Source organism: Nelumbo nucifera, chromosome 1 (assembly GCF_055504915.1).
Source record: "Nelumbo nucifera cultivar China Antique chromosome 1, China Antique-T2T, whole genome shotgun sequence".
Classification (NCBI taxonomy): Eukaryota; Viridiplantae; Streptophyta; class Magnoliopsida; order Proteales; family Nelumbonaceae; genus Nelumbo; species Nelumbo nucifera.
Window position 1 is genome coordinate 207,195,235 of NC_142649.1, and position 18,060 is coordinate 207,213,294.

Consider the following 18,060-nt stretch of genomic DNA (forward strand, 5'->3'; position numbering starts at 1 on the left):
GCTGACAGTTGAATGTAATACATATTTTACATATTCAAAAAAAGAGTGTTAAAACTTGCAAGAGTGCTGAGGTTCCTGCTCTGAGTCACCATACCCAAGACCTGAAAAATAGCCATAATTGATCCATGTCCATCACTAAAGAGTAAAGACTCCTCAATACCAGAGAAACCTGGGTTGTCAAGTGAGCTTCCATCAAAATCCATATTATTCTATTGCATCTTGAGGGAACCCATTGATGTTGAATCCACACCTTCAGTGTAGAGGAGGCTGCCACCACTCCCCCTCCCTAAGGCCTCTCCTAAAACCTAGGTCCCTAGCCACACATTTGGAAAAGGTATCCAAAATTTGAAAATGGGTTCAAGAATCAAGATGGTAGGAAGAAAGAGCATACAAGGGAACCAATTCTTTAATAAGTCATCCCCAATCCACAAGTCTTTCCAAAATAAAATTTTGTGACCAATTCCAGCATCACACCTAATATGGGATAAGAAGGTAGGAAGAATAGATGGATAGATTTCAAAATAAGTAGCGGAGGCTCTTGAGAAGACCTTAGCATCTCAACCATTGCCCATCAAACCATGAAATGCTTATAATAACTGTTAGAGTCGAATAAATAGGGGTAATTTAGTCTTTGTATGTCTCTTACATAGACAGGGGCATTTCTGTCTTTGTATGCCTATTTACTAATTCAAAATGAAAGGTCGACTGTGTAGGACTTTTGAACTACTCAGTTCGACATTGTTCTTCTTCCTCCTCCTCCTCTCCTCTCTCTCTCTTCTTTCTTCTCAGTTCGGCTGAATACAAACATGGTATCAGAGCGCCACTGATATAGGTCGATTGCAGCCTTCTTCGTTCTCCCTTCCTTCTCCTTTCTTCGTTTTTTTTTCTTCTTTTTTCTGGTGTACAAAATCTTGGTTAGAAGACTGCAGCAAACCCAGGTTTCTGCTGCAACTTCTAGGGTTTCGGTGGGTTGACCTCTGGTGACAGTGGACAAGTGCAACAGTTGAGTGAACAGAAAAAAAAAAAAAAAAAGTTTTTTTCGTGTGGACTGCTGTCACCATGTGTGACAGCTGTGGTGGTCGAGTAGGTGCAGTGGTGGTGGTCTGAACCTTTGAATGAGCTGTTTCAAGGGGGATTTTCTGTGTTTTTTTAATCTGCCTGTTCGCAGTACAGTAGTGTTCAAAGTGGCCGAATGCATGTTAGGGTAAACCCGTGGTGACTATTAGTGTGCTGGTGTGGTTGTTGAAGAACAGTAGTGCTGTCGTTGGAACCTCTTCTTCTTGTGTGTGTGACGGGCAGACAGTTCCGCAGACTGAAATGGCTTCGGCGGGTGATTCGAGTGGTGACCAGAAATCGAGTATGATGATCTCCTCTGATTTTTTGAGTGTCGAGATGACATCCATCAAACTCAATGGTAAAAACTATGTTCCATGGACCAAGTCGGTGGAAGTGTTTTTGAAGGCTAAGAAGAAAGTGAAACATGTACGAGAGGAGAAACCGAGTGCTGAATCCCTGGGTTTTAGTGATTAGGAGAAAGAGGATGCTCAGATCATGACGTGGCTATGGAACAGTATGGAGCCTAAAGTCAGTATTAATTTCATGTTTTTAGATACTGCAAGGGATATATAGGAACATGCCAATAACCTCTATTCTGGACAAGACAACACTACAAGGGTTTATCAGCTTTATCAGGAATACTTTAGTCTATAGTAGGGAAATCAGACTCTTGAAGAATATTATGCCAATATGAAAAATCTTCGGAACGAACTTAATGTCTATCATCCCTTAACTCCGGACGTCAAAGTTTAGCAGCAACAAAGGGAACAACTAGATGTTACACGGTTCTTGGTGGGACTCAAAGCAAAATGTGACCTGTCAGAGCAAAGATATTGGGGGGATTTGCTCTCCCTACTCTAGAGGAAGTTTTTGCCCGTCTTCGCAGGATATCTCTTAGCCTAACAGAGAGTAACATAACTTCCGACAGATCAGCACTTGTTCGCTCTCGAGGTGGTTCTTATGGGCATAGAGGAGGTGGCCATACAGTTAAGGGAGGTCATGGTAACCCTATGGGTGGTCATAGCAGTGGAGGAGGTCGTGATTCAGGGGGAGGCCGTGGCAGAGGAAGGGGGAGCACAACTAGAAAGTGCACACATTGTGGAAGAGAAGGACACATAGTTAACTTCTGCTATGATCTGATGGCCCACCATCCACATGGGCTAATCATGCAGCTGTTGGTGGTAGTGAAGTCAGTGATACTCAACCAATTGATCCAGTATCTTCTACAGTCACAATTACTTCTGGGAAGGAGATGATGAGTATCCCAAGAAAGGAGTACTAGAGATTCCTTTAGGCCACTTCACATCAGAACACTGCCACCCTCGCTCATTCAGGTATAGCTTGCCTAGCATCCAAACCCTCACCCTGGATAATTGACTCTAGAGCCTCTGATCACATGACCGGGACTCCAGGTGTGTTTTCCTCTCTTTCACCAATCTCTACATCAAACAATGTTACCCTTGCCAATGGATCTACTTCCCCCATTTACGGTGTTGGTAATGTGACCATAGCATCTCTTTCTTTATCTTCTGTTTTATACGTTCCCAAGTTTCCCTTTAATCTTATGTTTGTTAGTAAACTAACCAAATCCCTCAATTGTTCTATCACATTTTACCCTTCCTCTTGTGTTTTTCAGGATCTAACGATGGGGAAGAAGATTGATGGAGGGCATGAAACTGGCAGATTGTATTGTCTTGACGAGGATGGATCTACAGTTGCACTTCAAACCTCTTTGACTCCTCTTCAATAGCATTATAGACTTGGCCATCCATCTCTCAAAGCTCTCAAGCTTCTTGTTCCGTCATTGTGTCGTCTGTCATCTTTACAGTGTGAGTCGTGTCAGTATGGGAAACACCATCGGGTTTCCTTCCGTCCTAGAGTTGATAGTCGTATGTTGAGTCCTTTTGAGTTAGTTCATTCAAATGTTTGGGGTCCAATTAAAATTGAGTCGTACAATGGTTACAAATATTTTGTTATCTTTGTTGATGGTTGTTCAAGAATGACATGGCTTTATTTAATGAAAGAAAGAAGTGAATTATTTTCCATTTTCAAAAAATTTCATGCTAAAGTGCGTACACAATTTGGTGTTTCACTTAAAATTCTTCGTTCTAACAATGACAGAGAGTATTTTCTTTCTTCATTTCAGCAATACTTGGAACAACATGGTATTATTCATCAGACATCTTGTGCCCACACCCCTCAAAAAAATGGGGTGGCTAAGAGGAAGAACTGACATCTACTTGAAACAGCTCGGTCTCTTCTTCATCATATGAATGTTCCTAAATGGTTCTGGAGTGATGCAGTACTTACTGCTTGTTTTCTTATTAATCGCATGCCCTTCATTCTTGATGGTCGTCCTCCATTCTCTACCTTATTTCCCACTTTGTCTCCATATCCCCTGACTCCCAAGATCTTTGGGTGTGTGTGCTTTGTTCAGAATCTTGGTCCTAGTTTACACAAGTTGGATGCTCGTTCCATTAAATGCATCTTCCTTGGCTACTCTAGGACTCAAAAAGGGTATAAATGTTACAATCCTATTACTCGAAAATCCTTTGTTTGTCCTAATGTTACATTATTAGAGTCGGTGCCATACTTCTCAGGTTCTGATATCTCTCCTTCACCTACAGAGGTTCCTCTTCCTCTTCCAATTGATACTTCCCTTCCAATGGTTTCCATTATGCCTGAGTCTCCACCTTTTCCAATGTGGGAGCGTATTGAAAGACCACCAATTCGTCAAGTGTATACTCATCGACAGAGACCAGCACCTCCACCATCTTCTACTCTGACGACAGACCCAGCTCCTTCCACAACCGGATTGCCTTATGATCTTGACATTCCTATTGCATTGTGGAAAGGAAAACGTAGTTGCACGCTACCTCCCACATCCAATTATGTTTCTGTATCTAACCTTTCTACTTCCCATCGCAAGTTTATTACCCTGTTGTCCTTTGTATCCATACCTGAGGATGTTCAGGAGGCTCTTACTTCGCTAGGGTGGCGAAAAGCTATGGAAGAGGAATTTTCTGCTCTTCATCACAATCATACATGGGAACTCACCAATCTTCCCCCAGGTAAGCATGTTGTTGGTTGTAAATGGGTGTATGCTATTAAGTATCTACCAGATGGGAGAGTGGAATGTCTAAAAGCCCGTTTAGTTACAAAAGGGTACTCTCAACTTTATGGGGTAGACTATGTCAAAACCTTTTCTCCAATTGCAAAGATTGGCTCAGTACGTGTGTTGATTTCCTTAGCTGTCATGCATGACTGGCCTCTATTTCAAATTGATATTAAAAATGCCTTTCTCCATAGTGATCTCCTAGAGGAAATGTACATGGAGCAACCACCTGGGTTTGTTGCTCAGGGAGAAGATGGTAAGGTGTGTAAGCTCAAGAAGGCGATCTATGGGCTCAAACAGTCTCCTCGTGCTTGGTTTGGAAAATTTAGTGAAGTAGTAAAGGGGTTTGGAATGAGATAATGTCAGGTTGACCATTCAGTATTTAGCTATGACTCTCTGGCCGGGAAGATCTTGCTAGTAGTTTATGTGGATGACATAGTCATAACTAATAGTGATAGAGTTGGGATTGATAGATTGAAGGCTTTCCTTCAAGATCACTTTCAGACAAAAGATCTTGGGAAGTTGAAGTATTTCCTTGGTATAGAAGTTGCTAGATCAAAGCAAGGCATAAACCTTTGTCAGCGGAAATATGTCCTTGACCTGTTGGAAGGAAACAGGGTTACTAGGTGCTAAACCAACTAAAACTCCAATGGAATTGAATGTGAAGTTAGGAAGTGACACATGTGAATTGTTTGATAATCCTAGAAGGTATAGAAGGCTAGTGGGAAAACTGAATTATCTAACTATCACTAGGCCTGATATCTCATTTGTTGTCAGTGTGGTAAGCCAGTTTATGCAGTCCTCAGGTACCTCACTGGGATGCAGTTCTTAGGATTGTGCGGTATTTGAAAGGGGGTCCAGGCAAGGTTCAAAGTATCAACATGTATCGGCCTGTATCGGCCGATACGTATCATTCCGTGACCCCTCCGATACGCCCCTACAATGGGTGTATCAGGGGTCTGACCGGTTCAAGGTGTGGAGGAGGCCTAAACCAGCTCCCATGAATTATACCAAAGTTGTATCGATACGCCCATACCGGTGTATCGGGCGTATCGATATTTTGAACCTTGGCTCCAGGTCGTGGATTATTGTACAAGCCAATAGGTGATCTTGAAATAGTTGGATACACTGATGCAGCCTGGGCTGGCTCTGTATCAAATAGAAGATCCACTACAGGTTATTGCACCTTTCTTGGAGGAAACCTTGTGAAATGGAAGAGCAAGAAGCGGACTGTGGTAGGAAGGAGCAGTGTAGAAGCAAAATATAGGGCCATGGCACACACTACATGTGAACTAGTGTGGTTGAAGAATCTATTGCAAGAAATCAGGTTCTCAATAAGCAAACCCATGAAACTATACTATGACAACTAGGCTGCAATTCACATCTCATCCAATCCAGTGTTTCACGAGAGAACTAAGCACATAGAGGTAGATTGCCACTTTGTAAGGGAAAAGGTCATCAATGGTGTGATAAGAATAGAGCATGTGAGAACAGGTGATCAATGGGTAGATCTGTTCACAAAAGGGTTAAGTTCGGGAAGAGTGATCTATATATGTAACAAGCTAGGATTATATGATATATACTCTCCAGCTTGAGGGGGAGTGTTAGAGTCGAATAAATAGGGGTAATTTAGTCTTTGTATGTCTCTTACATAGACAGGGACATTTCTGTCTTTGTATGCCTATTTACTAATTCAAAATGAAATGTCGACTATGTAGGACTTTTGAACTACTCAGTTCGACACTGTTCTTCTTCTTCCTCCTCCTTCTTTTTCTTCTTCTCTCCTCTCTCTTTCTTCTTTACCAGTGTTCCTTTGCACTAAGTTTCCAATTCCAATCTCCCCTAGTTCTTTACTCCTACATACGTTTTCCCATTTACTATGTGATCTCTCTTAGATTCCCCTCGTGTCCCACAAAAAGTCCCTCATTATTGTTTAGGGTTGAAACATGGGATAAATGTTTTACATGTTGAAGAACGATCAAAGACTAAGTTCAATACTTGAAACCAAGTCAATTTTCTAGAACACCTTATATGTGTATTCTTGAAGGGAAAAGAATAACATAGAATGCCTGAAATGTGTAAACCACATTTTAACTATAATTTTCAAACAAAATGGGATGTAGCACAAGAAGTTTGACTCTATAACAATTCACAGAGTTGGATCACCTAGAAAATGAAGTTGGAGGCTAGTAAACTTGCCAAATTGTAATTTGACACTACTCAGAAAGTATAAGGAGAAGCTCTTCTCCAACCTCCTCTGCCCAATAAAAGGGTCCAAACACTGGGATCGTTGACAATGTGCCATCTTTAATTATAACACTTAACTCTATGCAATGCCCCAAGTCCTTAAATTACATCTATTTGAAGGAGGAGAATGTAATTATTTTTTTTATCATCAACACAGAAATTCATTCATTCATTAACTTAAAGAAAAAGAAAAGATTACAACAAGTTGTGAAATAAAAACAAAAATTGTCAAACCCAATACAATGTATGACACCTATCTACTTAATTCATCTAAAAAGGTAGCTTCCTTGTCAAAAGCAAAAGAAAAGTTAGACCACTAGTTTTTTTTTTTATCAGCAAAAGAGAATTTTATTTGAAATTAGGGTTAAAATAATGTTTTACAGCTTTGTGTATGGGATTATAGCTCCCGCACTATTACAAATTTCTGTCCCACTTTACATTGCAGCTCAAGACACTTGTTGCCTCAAAGCCCCTTGTTTAGCAAGATAATCAGCTAGCCAATTTGCACTCCTTCTAACCCATTTGAATTCAGCCTCTACCTCCCTTGCAACATTTTCCACTTCCCTTATCACTTGTTTGAAGGTCCATGAAATACTTCTATTGTTTTTAGCCCAAGAAATTATCACCTTGGAATCCCCTTCAACCCCAATGTGCCTCATTCCCAGTTGTTTAGCTATCTTCAGCCCTTGTAGCAATGCCATTATCTCAGCTTTTAGAGATTTGCTCATGCCAATCGGTCCAGAGAACAAAGCTAACATTCTCCTTTCAGAATTTCTGATTACCCCCCCAATTCCTGACAGTCCTGGATTTCCAAAAGAGCTTCCGTCAAAATTTAGTTTAAACCTGTTACCATCTAGAGGTTTACTCTTGAGGATTGTGCTACTTCTGTCCAAGATCTTATAATGTCTATGATTGAGAAATCTTGAAAGATATGCATAGATCTTACCCGATGAGATACTTTAACTTTGATGGTGTCGATTACCTCCTCCATTGTTCTACCTCTATCCAAAAATATTCTGTTGTTCCTTTCCATATAACCTTCCCTCTTTTCTTTGGTTGACTCAAAAAGTCCCGATTTAAGAGTCCTGTCACATCTTGAGGAGAAACCCACCTGCAACCAAAGAGAGTACAAAAAAAAATCCCAAATGTGATGCACAAAAGAGCAAGATAATAATAGGTGTGCTAGGGACTCACCACTTTCCATACAAAGGGAGCACATGTGAGAAGAAAGGCATACATAAGGCCTTCTTCTTTGCAGCACATCACAAGTATTTACCTTGCCAAGGAAGATTTCCCAACAGAAAGCTTGAATTTTTGGGGGAATAGGCTTACTCCATATTTCTTTCACAGGGAAAACCCCAACCGGGATGCAAGGTGAAGCAAGAACACTAAAGAAGGAAGAACAAGAGAAGAGGCCATCTGAGGAGCCTTTCAATATTCTGGAGTCTTCCAAGGATGGGTCCAAATGAACTTGTCCAATTAGGTCCAGCAATTGAACTAAAGAGTCACATTCATTTTCCCTGAGGCCCCTTTTGAAACCCTGATTCCAATTAACCCCATTTGGACTAGGATTTCCCAAATTTCTTATTGTTTCCCCTTTGAAATTTGACATAGAGTAGAGGTCAAGAAAAAGTTCCTTAAGTGGACTATCTCCCACCCAAAGGTCTTCCCAGAAACGAATTTTATTAGACTGGCCCACATCAAGTCGAATGGAATTAAGGGGTGTCGGATAAATTTCATAAATTCCTTTCCAAGGAGAAGCTGAAGAAACATGAGGGGCAATTTTTGCATCCCAACCATTTCCATCCAAACCATGAATACTCTCAATGACTTTGTGCCATAGCCTATCTCTCTCAAAAGGGAATCTCCACAACCGTTTTCCTAACAAAGTTGAGTTCCTGAGTGAAATATTTCCTAATCCCAGACCCCCTTGATCCTTGGGATTTCTAACTTGGTCCCAATTAATCAAGTGAACCTTCCTCTCCTCTCCTGGGCCCCACAGGAAATCTCTCATGTATTTCTCTAAAATCCATGCTACTCTATAGGGTATTCTAAAGGTTGAAAGGAAATAAATAGGGAGGTTTTTCAAAGTGGCTCTAATCAAGGTTATCCTTCCACCTAGAGAGATATAATTCCTCTTCCATAGAGCTAGCTTCCTAGAAAATCTTTCAATGACTAGCTTCCAGAACCTCCTGACCTAGGATTGCCTCCTAAAGGTAACCCCAAGTAGCTCATTGGCCAACTTCTAATCTCACACCCCAAAATCTCTATGAATCTATGGAGTTCCCCTTCCTCCAGATTAACCCCTACAATGCCTGTTTTAGTCCAATTTATTTATCCTTAAACCTGTCACCTCCACAAAGTTATCCAATAGTAATTTTAGGTTTACCAGTCCCTCATTCCCACCCTCACAAAAGAATATTGTGTCATCTGCAAATTGGAGGTGGATAACAACCACTTGATTTCTACCTATCCTCCACCTTCTGAACACTGGTATTGTTTCCATGTGTTTCAGCATCACACTAAGATAGTAATGAGTTTAATCTCTTTGATTCCCTCAAGGATTCAGGATGAATAGGCCAAGAGTTTAAGTCTCTTTGCAATTCCAATGAGCCACCTTATATTTTTTATTTTTGTAAAGGTAATGTATTGTATTATAAGCAAGAAGATTACAGACCAATGCCATATACAACCATACCAAAATGGGACCACATAGAATTTCTGTTAATGGGTACTTAACATAAAAACAAAATGCCCCTATCAAAACATCTATTATAATCAATGCTCCTGAAGTCCTTATCCACTGACAGCCAGGAGAAAAGCTTTCCTTTAATATGACCAAGAATTATTGGATCCTTGGAGTATTTGTTCTCAGATATCTGAGCATTCCTCCTCCCACATACACTAAAAGGCAGTCATAGGCAGGAAAAAATCCAGTCCGTCCAAAAGTTTCCAAGATTGTATCCCAACCCTGAATGAGCCATATTCTCTTCAAAACATAAATTTTATCATCTTTTTACACTTCACAAACAAGAGGTAAAGGAAGCAGTCGCCATACTGTATGATTTGCAGCTCATATAAAATATCTAAACCAACTGTGGATATGAATCAGTGAACTAATAGCAGGTCAACTAAACAATGCTCAAAACTCAAATAGGAAAAAAACATCATGTATCATTCAAGAATACAAATGCAAAATGATTGGCATTGTTGCCACTTTTTTCAAACAGGATGATGTTATTTACAATCTTCTCCATGTTGGTTTTGTACTTGGCCTTCTTAATACCCAGGGTTTTAATTGAAAAAGAAATATACCATGGCAGGGACAAAGTGTGTTGCCAGGCCACAAGCAAGCATCTCTGCACCATCCAACCTTGCACCTGTAAGACCAATATATTCCCCTGGAAAGAAAAACCAGAACAAAATAAATAAGATCTAAGCTCACTCAAGATAATTTAAGGTCCAGTAAGGGATAAAGAACCATAAAATGGCCATATGCATGGTTCACAATTTCAATATCGATAGAAATTTCACCATGTAGATATGGAAAATTTTCTAGGGTATTTCGCTAGTTCTGCTAAGATATTTGGAAATTAAAAAATAATCAAGGAGATGTTCTAAAAACACGGAATTAGTTATTTATCAAAAGAAAACATGGAATTAGTCAACAAGCCTCCAAGGAATCACTAGTATAATTGCACATTTAAGGATCAAAAAACAATAGCAAACAATTGTGTAAATCAAATAAGAGAAAACTAAGAGACTTAAATTAGGTATCTTTTTTTCCATCTCCCTTTTGATCTTTTAGAATTCTTCTCTCCATTACATGTGTCATTTACTTTCCATTTCCACTTTTGTCTTTTTTTGTTACTATACATTTTGAATTTTTTTATTAGATTTAGAATCCCCTTTTGTGGTTGTGTACCTTTTTATTTTTCTTTTGAATTTAGTGACTTATTAATTGAACCATATATCAAAATTGTAAGCCAATTATCCTATCACTACTTGTTCTTTTCGGAATATATTTTTTAAAAATTATGATGATTTTAATGCAACATCAAAAACTTTCTAATAATATTCTAGAACTTTGTGAACCTAGTTGCATTCCACCACAGCCGCTTGCTAAGCATCTCCCAATTTCTTCCTCAGCTTCAGCAAGATTTCTGACCATAATGTAGCCACCAAGATATGGTTTACCTCCACCACATTTATCACCACTGTCAAATAACATTTCCATACAGCCTTAATCCTCACCCACTAAGTTATTTGTCTTGCCTCTATCAAATTATCTAGCTCAATAAAGCCAACACAGAGGTCACCAATCTACCTAATCATTACATTGCTCCATTAAGTGTAAAGGTAGTCAAAAGCTCACACCCAACATGATTTCCACTCCCCTATGGTCACAGGTGCAATTATTGCTCATTTTCCTTGGTACTAGATAAAGCAAATCCCCTTCGAGATTCCTTGATCCTATTCTCCAAACTCTCCTTGCCTCTGCCTCAGACGATAAGATGAATAGATATTTGCAGTCTAGTAATCTCCTAACTTTAACCCCAAAGTCCACCTTCCAATTACACATTGCCCATTGCTGTTTTTCTATAGAAAACAGTAACTTCATTGATTAATTTAAGAGTACAACTGTCATCACACAACAAGGTGGTGAGCCTTTAAAAGAAGCAGAGTTACATACAAGCCCAAAACATAGCCTCCCTGTTGACTCCCTGCTTTGCTAAGGTGTCAGCCATTCCATTTGCTGATCTTCTAGTCCATATAGCTTTGCACCCCAAGCACCCTTGCTAGACAGAAAATCTCTCTTATATTCTGTCTAAATAGCTAAAGTGCTCAAGCTTCCTGTTTGCAGCCAACCTGTTACCAACTTGGAATCTCCTTCCACCTCTAGCTATTGCAGTCCCCACTATTTAGCCGATTGGACCAGAGTAAAGGCCTAGCACTCTTCCTTTTTCATTTCTTAAAGACACTCCCAATTTCAGAAGAGCCTGGGTTACCCATAGAGCTTCCATCAAAATTCAACTTCACCATATTAGATAGAGGTGGAGACTAGCTTTCTTGAACAATGGGAGAAGAGGAAGATGAAGCCACTATAGTACTACAACCCCTAAAGAAGTCATCTAAAGAAAAATCCTTGAAAAGATCCAAAGTTTCCAAGCAATGTATATTATCTTGATGGTTATGCCTTCAGTGAGTTCTTTGATTCTTTCTTGCCCTTGGAAGGTCCTGTTGTTTCTTTCTTCCCAAATCGACTACTGTATAGCTGCTCTAGTTGTTCTTCACATCACCCTTCCCCACTTATTTGATTGTTGGAAGACGCTAGAGTTGAAAAGGTTCACCACACTCAAGGGATTCTACCTGCAACCAATGAGAGAGAACCAGCTCCAAATATAAGAAACAAAAAGATAAGAGATTAGTAAATGAGTCACTGTCTCACCACTCCTCAAGCAAAGGCTACAGATATGTGGGGAAAGGCACCAAAAAGGCTGTTTTCTTTGAAGCATGTCCATTTCTGTATTTTCTCCATCAGTACCTCAATTGCTACCATCCCCACCAAGCACCTTTTAAGAAAGCCTTTTTTCCTCTTTTTCCCTTTCCCATCCACTTCAATAAAGAAACTTCGACTACCCGCCTTCAAAGGCGCTTCCCCTTCCCTTGTCTATTCTATTCCTTCTGCTTTCTCAACAAATGTTGTGTATCTGTCACCCTACCAACAACCTCTATCTTCCTCTCAACATCTTGATGTGCATCTTGCCTTCCTCTTTTCATTCCTCCCCATCCACCTTGTACCCCTCTCTCCCCCATTACCACCCCTTGTTCCTTGGAACAGCTCACTTTCAGACTAAACCCAAATTCTCACACATGTTGGCCCAAGATTTTATCATCGAACCAATCAATGGCCCCCTCTTTTTTTTTTTTTTTGATGAATATCAGTGGCCCCTCTTTATTTGCAGTTGAACCATAAACTTATTTGCCATAAGCTCCATTTAAGATAGAGTGGACAAGCTCTAGTTAATAGTGAAGGTGAAGGAAATAACCATACTTCTTGAAAGAATTTTTTATCAATCCCTTGAAAGTAAGGAACTAAGGATCCCTGGTTTCTTAGAAACATAATTGGCTGAGAACTATTTGACAAACACATAAGGTAAGATAGAGATGGAACAGATTTACCAAAGAAGCCAGGGAGTCTGGATAAAAAATAAGAGGCTCCTACATCTGGAAATAGTCCTAGTGCTGTTTCTGGCATGGAAAAGACCTGCAAAAAGCCAATTGCATGATGAAGCAAATGGTTCTAACCCATGAGGAAGGAAAAAAATATTTAAACAAATAAAAAGTAATGATTCCAATCTTATAATCAAATTTCCATAGAAAATAAGTAAGATATACACATACACCTACATGAATATACATATATAGATACATACATAAATATGTAAGTATATTACATATATGTTTACCAGAAGTTTTAATGAAATCCAAGATTTTTTTTTTTTTGATCAATAACACCAGCTATATTAAATTAAAAGAAAAGAGGGAATATGGATACAAGAGGGGAGATAAAATATCTTAGCTCCCCAAAAACAGAAAACAAAGGGAGTGCAAAGAGAAAAGATTAAAAACTAGCCCAAAAAACAGACTCCCTATTCACTCCTTGCTTGGCCAACCCATCCGCAAATGAGTTGGCACTCCTCTTCACCCAGCTGTACCGAATCTCAATGTCCCTACCCAGCCATAAGAACTGTTTTTTTTTCATTGTTAAAGTTCCACAAACCACTGTCCTCTGTCTTCAACCAACTAACCACCACCTTCGAATCACCTTCCGGGATCAAACGGCTGATATTTAATTCCTTTGCTCTTCGAATTCCTTCAAGCGCTGCAAGGATCTCAGCCCTAAGAGAGTCACCTTCTCCAATAGGGCCAGAGAATAAAGCAATAACAATCCCTTCCTCATTCCTGAAGACTCCTCCAATCCCAGAGGGCCCTGGATTCCTTACACTGCTGCCATCAAAATTCAACTTTATAAAGCCCGAGGGGGGAGGGGACCAAAACGGACAAAGAGTCCTTTTGCATCTAGCATTGGAAGCAATCTCTTTCCAGCTTCTTAGCAAATCATCCACAGTAAAATCTGAAAACAACTCCAAAGATTTTAGCCAGTGGACAGCCCTTAAAAGGATTTGATCTAACAATTCTTCCAATGTTCTTTCCTTGTCGGAAAAAATGCGTGAGTTTCTTTCTTCCCACAATGACCAGCATACCGCTGCCCTAATACACCTTCACATAGTCTTCCCTCACTTCCTAGGCCAACTGAAAAAAGGAGAAAACAAACCCTGGACAGTCTTCGGAGGATACCAAGAACACCCAAAATGGGAGAAAACCCACTCCCAAACAGTTTTAGCAGCCTTACAAGAGACCATGAGGTGGTAGCTAGATTCCCCATCAGCTTTACAAAGAGCACATCCATTAGGAAGTAGGCAATAGTTGGGTCTCTTTCTCTAAAGTAAGTCTAAAGTGTTGATTCTTTCCAGGAAAATTTCCCAACAAAAAAAGAACAACCCGATGAGGAATAGGCCTGCTCCAAATTTCCTTAACCGGAAAGGACAACCCAAAGGGGATAGGAGGTTGAGTTAAGGTTTCAAAGAATGAAGCACAAGAAAAGGTACCAGAGCTAGAAGGGGTCCAAAATCTGGTGTCTTCCTTAGCAGGGTTTAGGAAGACAATCTCAAGGGAGGCTAGCAAAGTTACCAAGCTATCCATGTCAATATCCCTAATTGCCCTACGCATGCCTAGGTTCCATCCAAAGCCAGAAGTGGAGGCTGAAGGGACCAAGAAAGAAGATATGGGTTTATTTTTCAAGTCTAATAGAGCATACAAGGAAGGAAACTGGTTCTTCGGAGGAGAATCCCCGACCCAAAGTTGTTCCCAGAATTTTATTCGGTTACTAGAGTTTAGACCATACCTGATCCAAGGGAAGAAAACTAGAAGCAAAATGTGAATGGATTTCCAAGGAGAAGCAGCTGAGGCCCTTGCCAAGATTCCAGGATCCCAGCCATTGTCTTCCAGCCCATGAATGCTAGCCACAATCTTAGTCCACAATTTATCCCTTTCCAATGAAAACCTCCACAACCATTTCCCTAGTAAAGCCATATTCCTTTTCTTGAAATTACCAATCCCAAGACCTCCTAGTTTTTTACACCTAGTGACCACCTCCCAACTCACCCTATGATCTCTCTTCTCCTCTCCAGGCTCCCACAGAAAGTTCCTTATTAATTTTTCCAAAAGATTGGAAACCTTTGAGGGGATCTTAAACATTGACAGATAGTAGACAAGTAAGTTAGCTAGGGTAGAGCTAATGAGAGTGACTCACCCGCCTAAAGAAAGATAATTTCTCTTCCAAGCCGCCAGCCTCTTCTCAAACCTCTCCACTACCGGAGTCCAAAAGCTAACACTCTTAGGATTATCTCCTAAAGGGAGGCCCAAGTATGTCAGGGGCCAGTCCGAAATTGCAAAGCCTAGCTCACCTGCAAATTCCCTTAGGTCCCTTTCATTCACATTCACTCCCGCCACACAACTCTTATCAAAGTTCACCTTGAGGTTAGATATCTACTCAAAGAGTTGTATTGTCAACTTTAGATTCCGGATCCAATTGAAGTTCCCTCCTTCACAGAATAGGATAGTATCATCTGCAAACTGTAGAAGTGTTAAGGGAACCTCCTCCCTTCCTACTCTCCACCCTCTTATCAAATTCCTCGAGTCTGCTCTATGGATCAATCTCCCAAGCACATCAACAATCAGGGTGAAAAGAAAAGGGGAAAGAGGATATCCTTGTCTTAGACCTCTCAACGCAGGAAAGAAGTCAATCACAGTCCCGTTCAGCAGGATAGAATAATGACAAGTCCTAACACAGCCCCAAATCCACTTACACCACCCGTCTCCAAAACCAAAACTCCTCAACACCTCCATCAAGCAAGACCAATCAACCAAGTCATAAGCCTTCTCCAAATCAAATTTGCAAACCACTCCCTTCTTCTTTGACTTCCTAAAGCTCACCAAGCTCTCATTTGCAATGAGAATCTGATCAGTGATCTGTCTTCCCTCCACAAAAGCACCTTGGTTGGGTGCAATAATAAAGGGAAGCACCTTCTTTATCCTGAGAGACAGCACCTTTGCAATGATTTTGTACAAGCTAGTCACCAGACTGATAGGTCTAAAATCCTTTGGTTGTGATGCATCTTTCTTCTTTGGGACCAAAGCAATGAAAGTTGAGTTCAAGCCCAGATTTATTACACCCCTCCTGTGGAACTCCTCAAAAACTGATCTAAGATCATTCTCCAAAATATCCCAACAGTCCTAGTAGAAGGCCATTGTGAACCCATCTGGACCCGGAGCTTTTGTCCTATCCATTGAGAATACTGCTTCCTTTACCTCCTCCATATCAAAACTTTTTTCTAACCGCTCTCTTCTATGCACTTAGAGTCGGCCAATATCCCTCCAACCACACTCTCCCATTCATAGGCCTTCTAAAAATAGATTTGAAGTGGTTTACTAGAGCCTCTGAAATTTCTACCGGGTGGGACAACACTGCTCCATCAACTTCCAAATTAGAAATGAAATTCTTCTTTCTCCTCCCATAAGCCACTGAATGGAAAAACCTTGTGTTTCTGTCTCCCTCCTTTAGCCACTTACACCTGGATTTTTGCCTCCAACTGATTTCCTCCTTAACCAAGATGCTCTCCATCTGCCTCCTCAAAACCCATCTCAACTTCCTTTCTTCCTCTCCAAAGGAACCTCTCTCTTCCTTCAGGTCCAAATCCTTGATTTGCTCCACCAGAACTTTTCTTTCTTCTAATCTTCCAAACTCCAGCCTATTCCACTCCTTTAATTGTGATTTTAAGTATTGGAGTTTCTTGTGGAACCTCATTCCCTCCCAATCAACTACCGGATTAGCTTGCTCCCACCACTCTCTGATCTTCTCAATGAAACCCGAATGAATCAACCACATGTTTTCAAACCTGAAAGGGGTAGGCCCAACTCCTCTTATTTCCTCCTTGACCAACACTATAGGCCAGTGGTCTGAAGTAAGTCTTGGGAGAGCCTTAGAAGTAATATTGCCCCAATGTTCCTCCCAATCTGTTGAGAACAAAAATCTGTCCAACTTAGAGCAAATTGGCCTTGATTGAAGGTTGGACCAAGTGAAGTTATTATTTAGGAAAGGAAGTTCTTTAAGTTCAAAAGAGTCCACAAATTGGTTGAACTTCCTCATACTTGTTGTCACTCTCTATCTAGGGTTGTTGGTTTCCTCTGCAAATCTCACTACATTAAAATCCCCTCCCACACACCAAGGTCCATCCCAGAGGCCTCTAATGTCACTCAATTCTTCCCATAATTTCTCCCTCTACCTATAGTCATTGGGTCCATACACATTTGTTAGTACCCATTCATATCCATCGTCCACCTGTCTGAACTTTAGGGAGACAAAATGATCTCCAATTAGCTCCTCCACACCTATGAGTAAATCTTCTTTCCACAGGTCATAATCCCTCCTGAGGAACCCCACGAGAGAGCAGCCACCCACTTTATACCCCTAGAACTCCACACACTCCTTGCCCATCTACAATCAAAATCCATTCTTTTGGACTCCTGAAGCATTATCACATTCGGATTAAACTTCTTAATTACCTCTTTAATTGTCGCTCTCTTCCTAATCCTGCCCAACACCCTCACATTCCAACTTAGGATTCTCATTGAAAACTCTTAGCCTTAACCCTAACTCCTCCAAGATCAATTTAGACCCTTTTTTTCTATCCCCTTTCACTTCAAACTTCTTGTCCCCCTCAATATCTCTTTTTAATCTCTCCACTTCACTCAGCTTTCTATTCTTCATCTTGCTGTCCTCTTCTTTTTGCATGTAGGCTTTTAGATCATTCGGGTTCTTCAGCTTGCACCCCAACTTTTTCACAAACTCTACAACTGACTCTTCCCCACTAGTTTCCTCTTTTTCTAAAGTTGCACTCTCCACACTCCTAGGAAACTTCTCGTTCCTTCTCACATTACCTCCAACAATAGCCCTTTTTGTCCCCTCCATGTTCCCTCTCTGCATTTCCTTACTCTCCACTTCACCCAAAAGGCTCTCTATGATTTCCCATATTTTTGTCTCTTTGCAAATTTTCTCACCCACTTCTCCCTCTTGTAGACGCTTAAGGGATTTACTTGAGGCAGAGATGTGAGGAGAGAGCATAGGAGAAAGAGTGGCAGTCACTTCTCACCCACTTCTCCCGCTGTATCAACACAAAGACCCCTTTCTGTACCCAAGTATGTACCTCTCTATGAGGTACCCTTGTTCAGCTCTGAGAAGACCCGAGCTACCTCCTGTTTGGCCTCTTGCAAAGCGCTAGAACTAGGGAAGGACTCAGCCAAATTTGGGTTAAGATCATTCACCCGCTCCTCCCCCTCCTTTCCCTCCCTCACCGAATCCCCTATGAACAAACAATCTAGGCTGAAAGAATCCCTGTTATGTTCTTCAGATAGAGCTTCGTCTGCCGCATTACCTAAACTCCTATATGCTTCCAATCTTTCATCATAGTCAGAATCTGAGCCACAACTTATCCAACCTTGGTCAGCCTCTTCCTTCT

General features: G+C 40.7%; 1 protein-coding gene across 4 annotated transcripts in view; it reads right to left on the minus strand.

The window, feature by feature from the left end:
- LOC104610378 (3-hydroxyisobutyryl-CoA hydrolase 1-like) overlaps positions 1-18,060 on the minus strand; it is a 41,566-nt gene that overhangs the window by 5,406 nt on the left and 18,100 nt on the right. For 2 of the 4 annotated variants that reach the window (XM_088895983.1, XM_088895982.1), the window contains 3 exons: positions 12,602-12,686; positions 9,734-9,819; positions 7,365-7,529 (listed from right to left, as the gene is read on the minus strand). In XM_088895983.1, the coding sequence (XP_088752109.1) occupies positions 7,365-7,529; positions 9,734-9,819; positions 12,602-12,686 (336 nt within the window). The remainder of the gene's footprint in view (positions 1-7,364; positions 7,530-9,733; positions 9,820-12,601; positions 12,687-18,060) is intronic. The other 2 variants (XM_010276952.3, XM_019199939.2) reach the window with 2 other exon arrangements.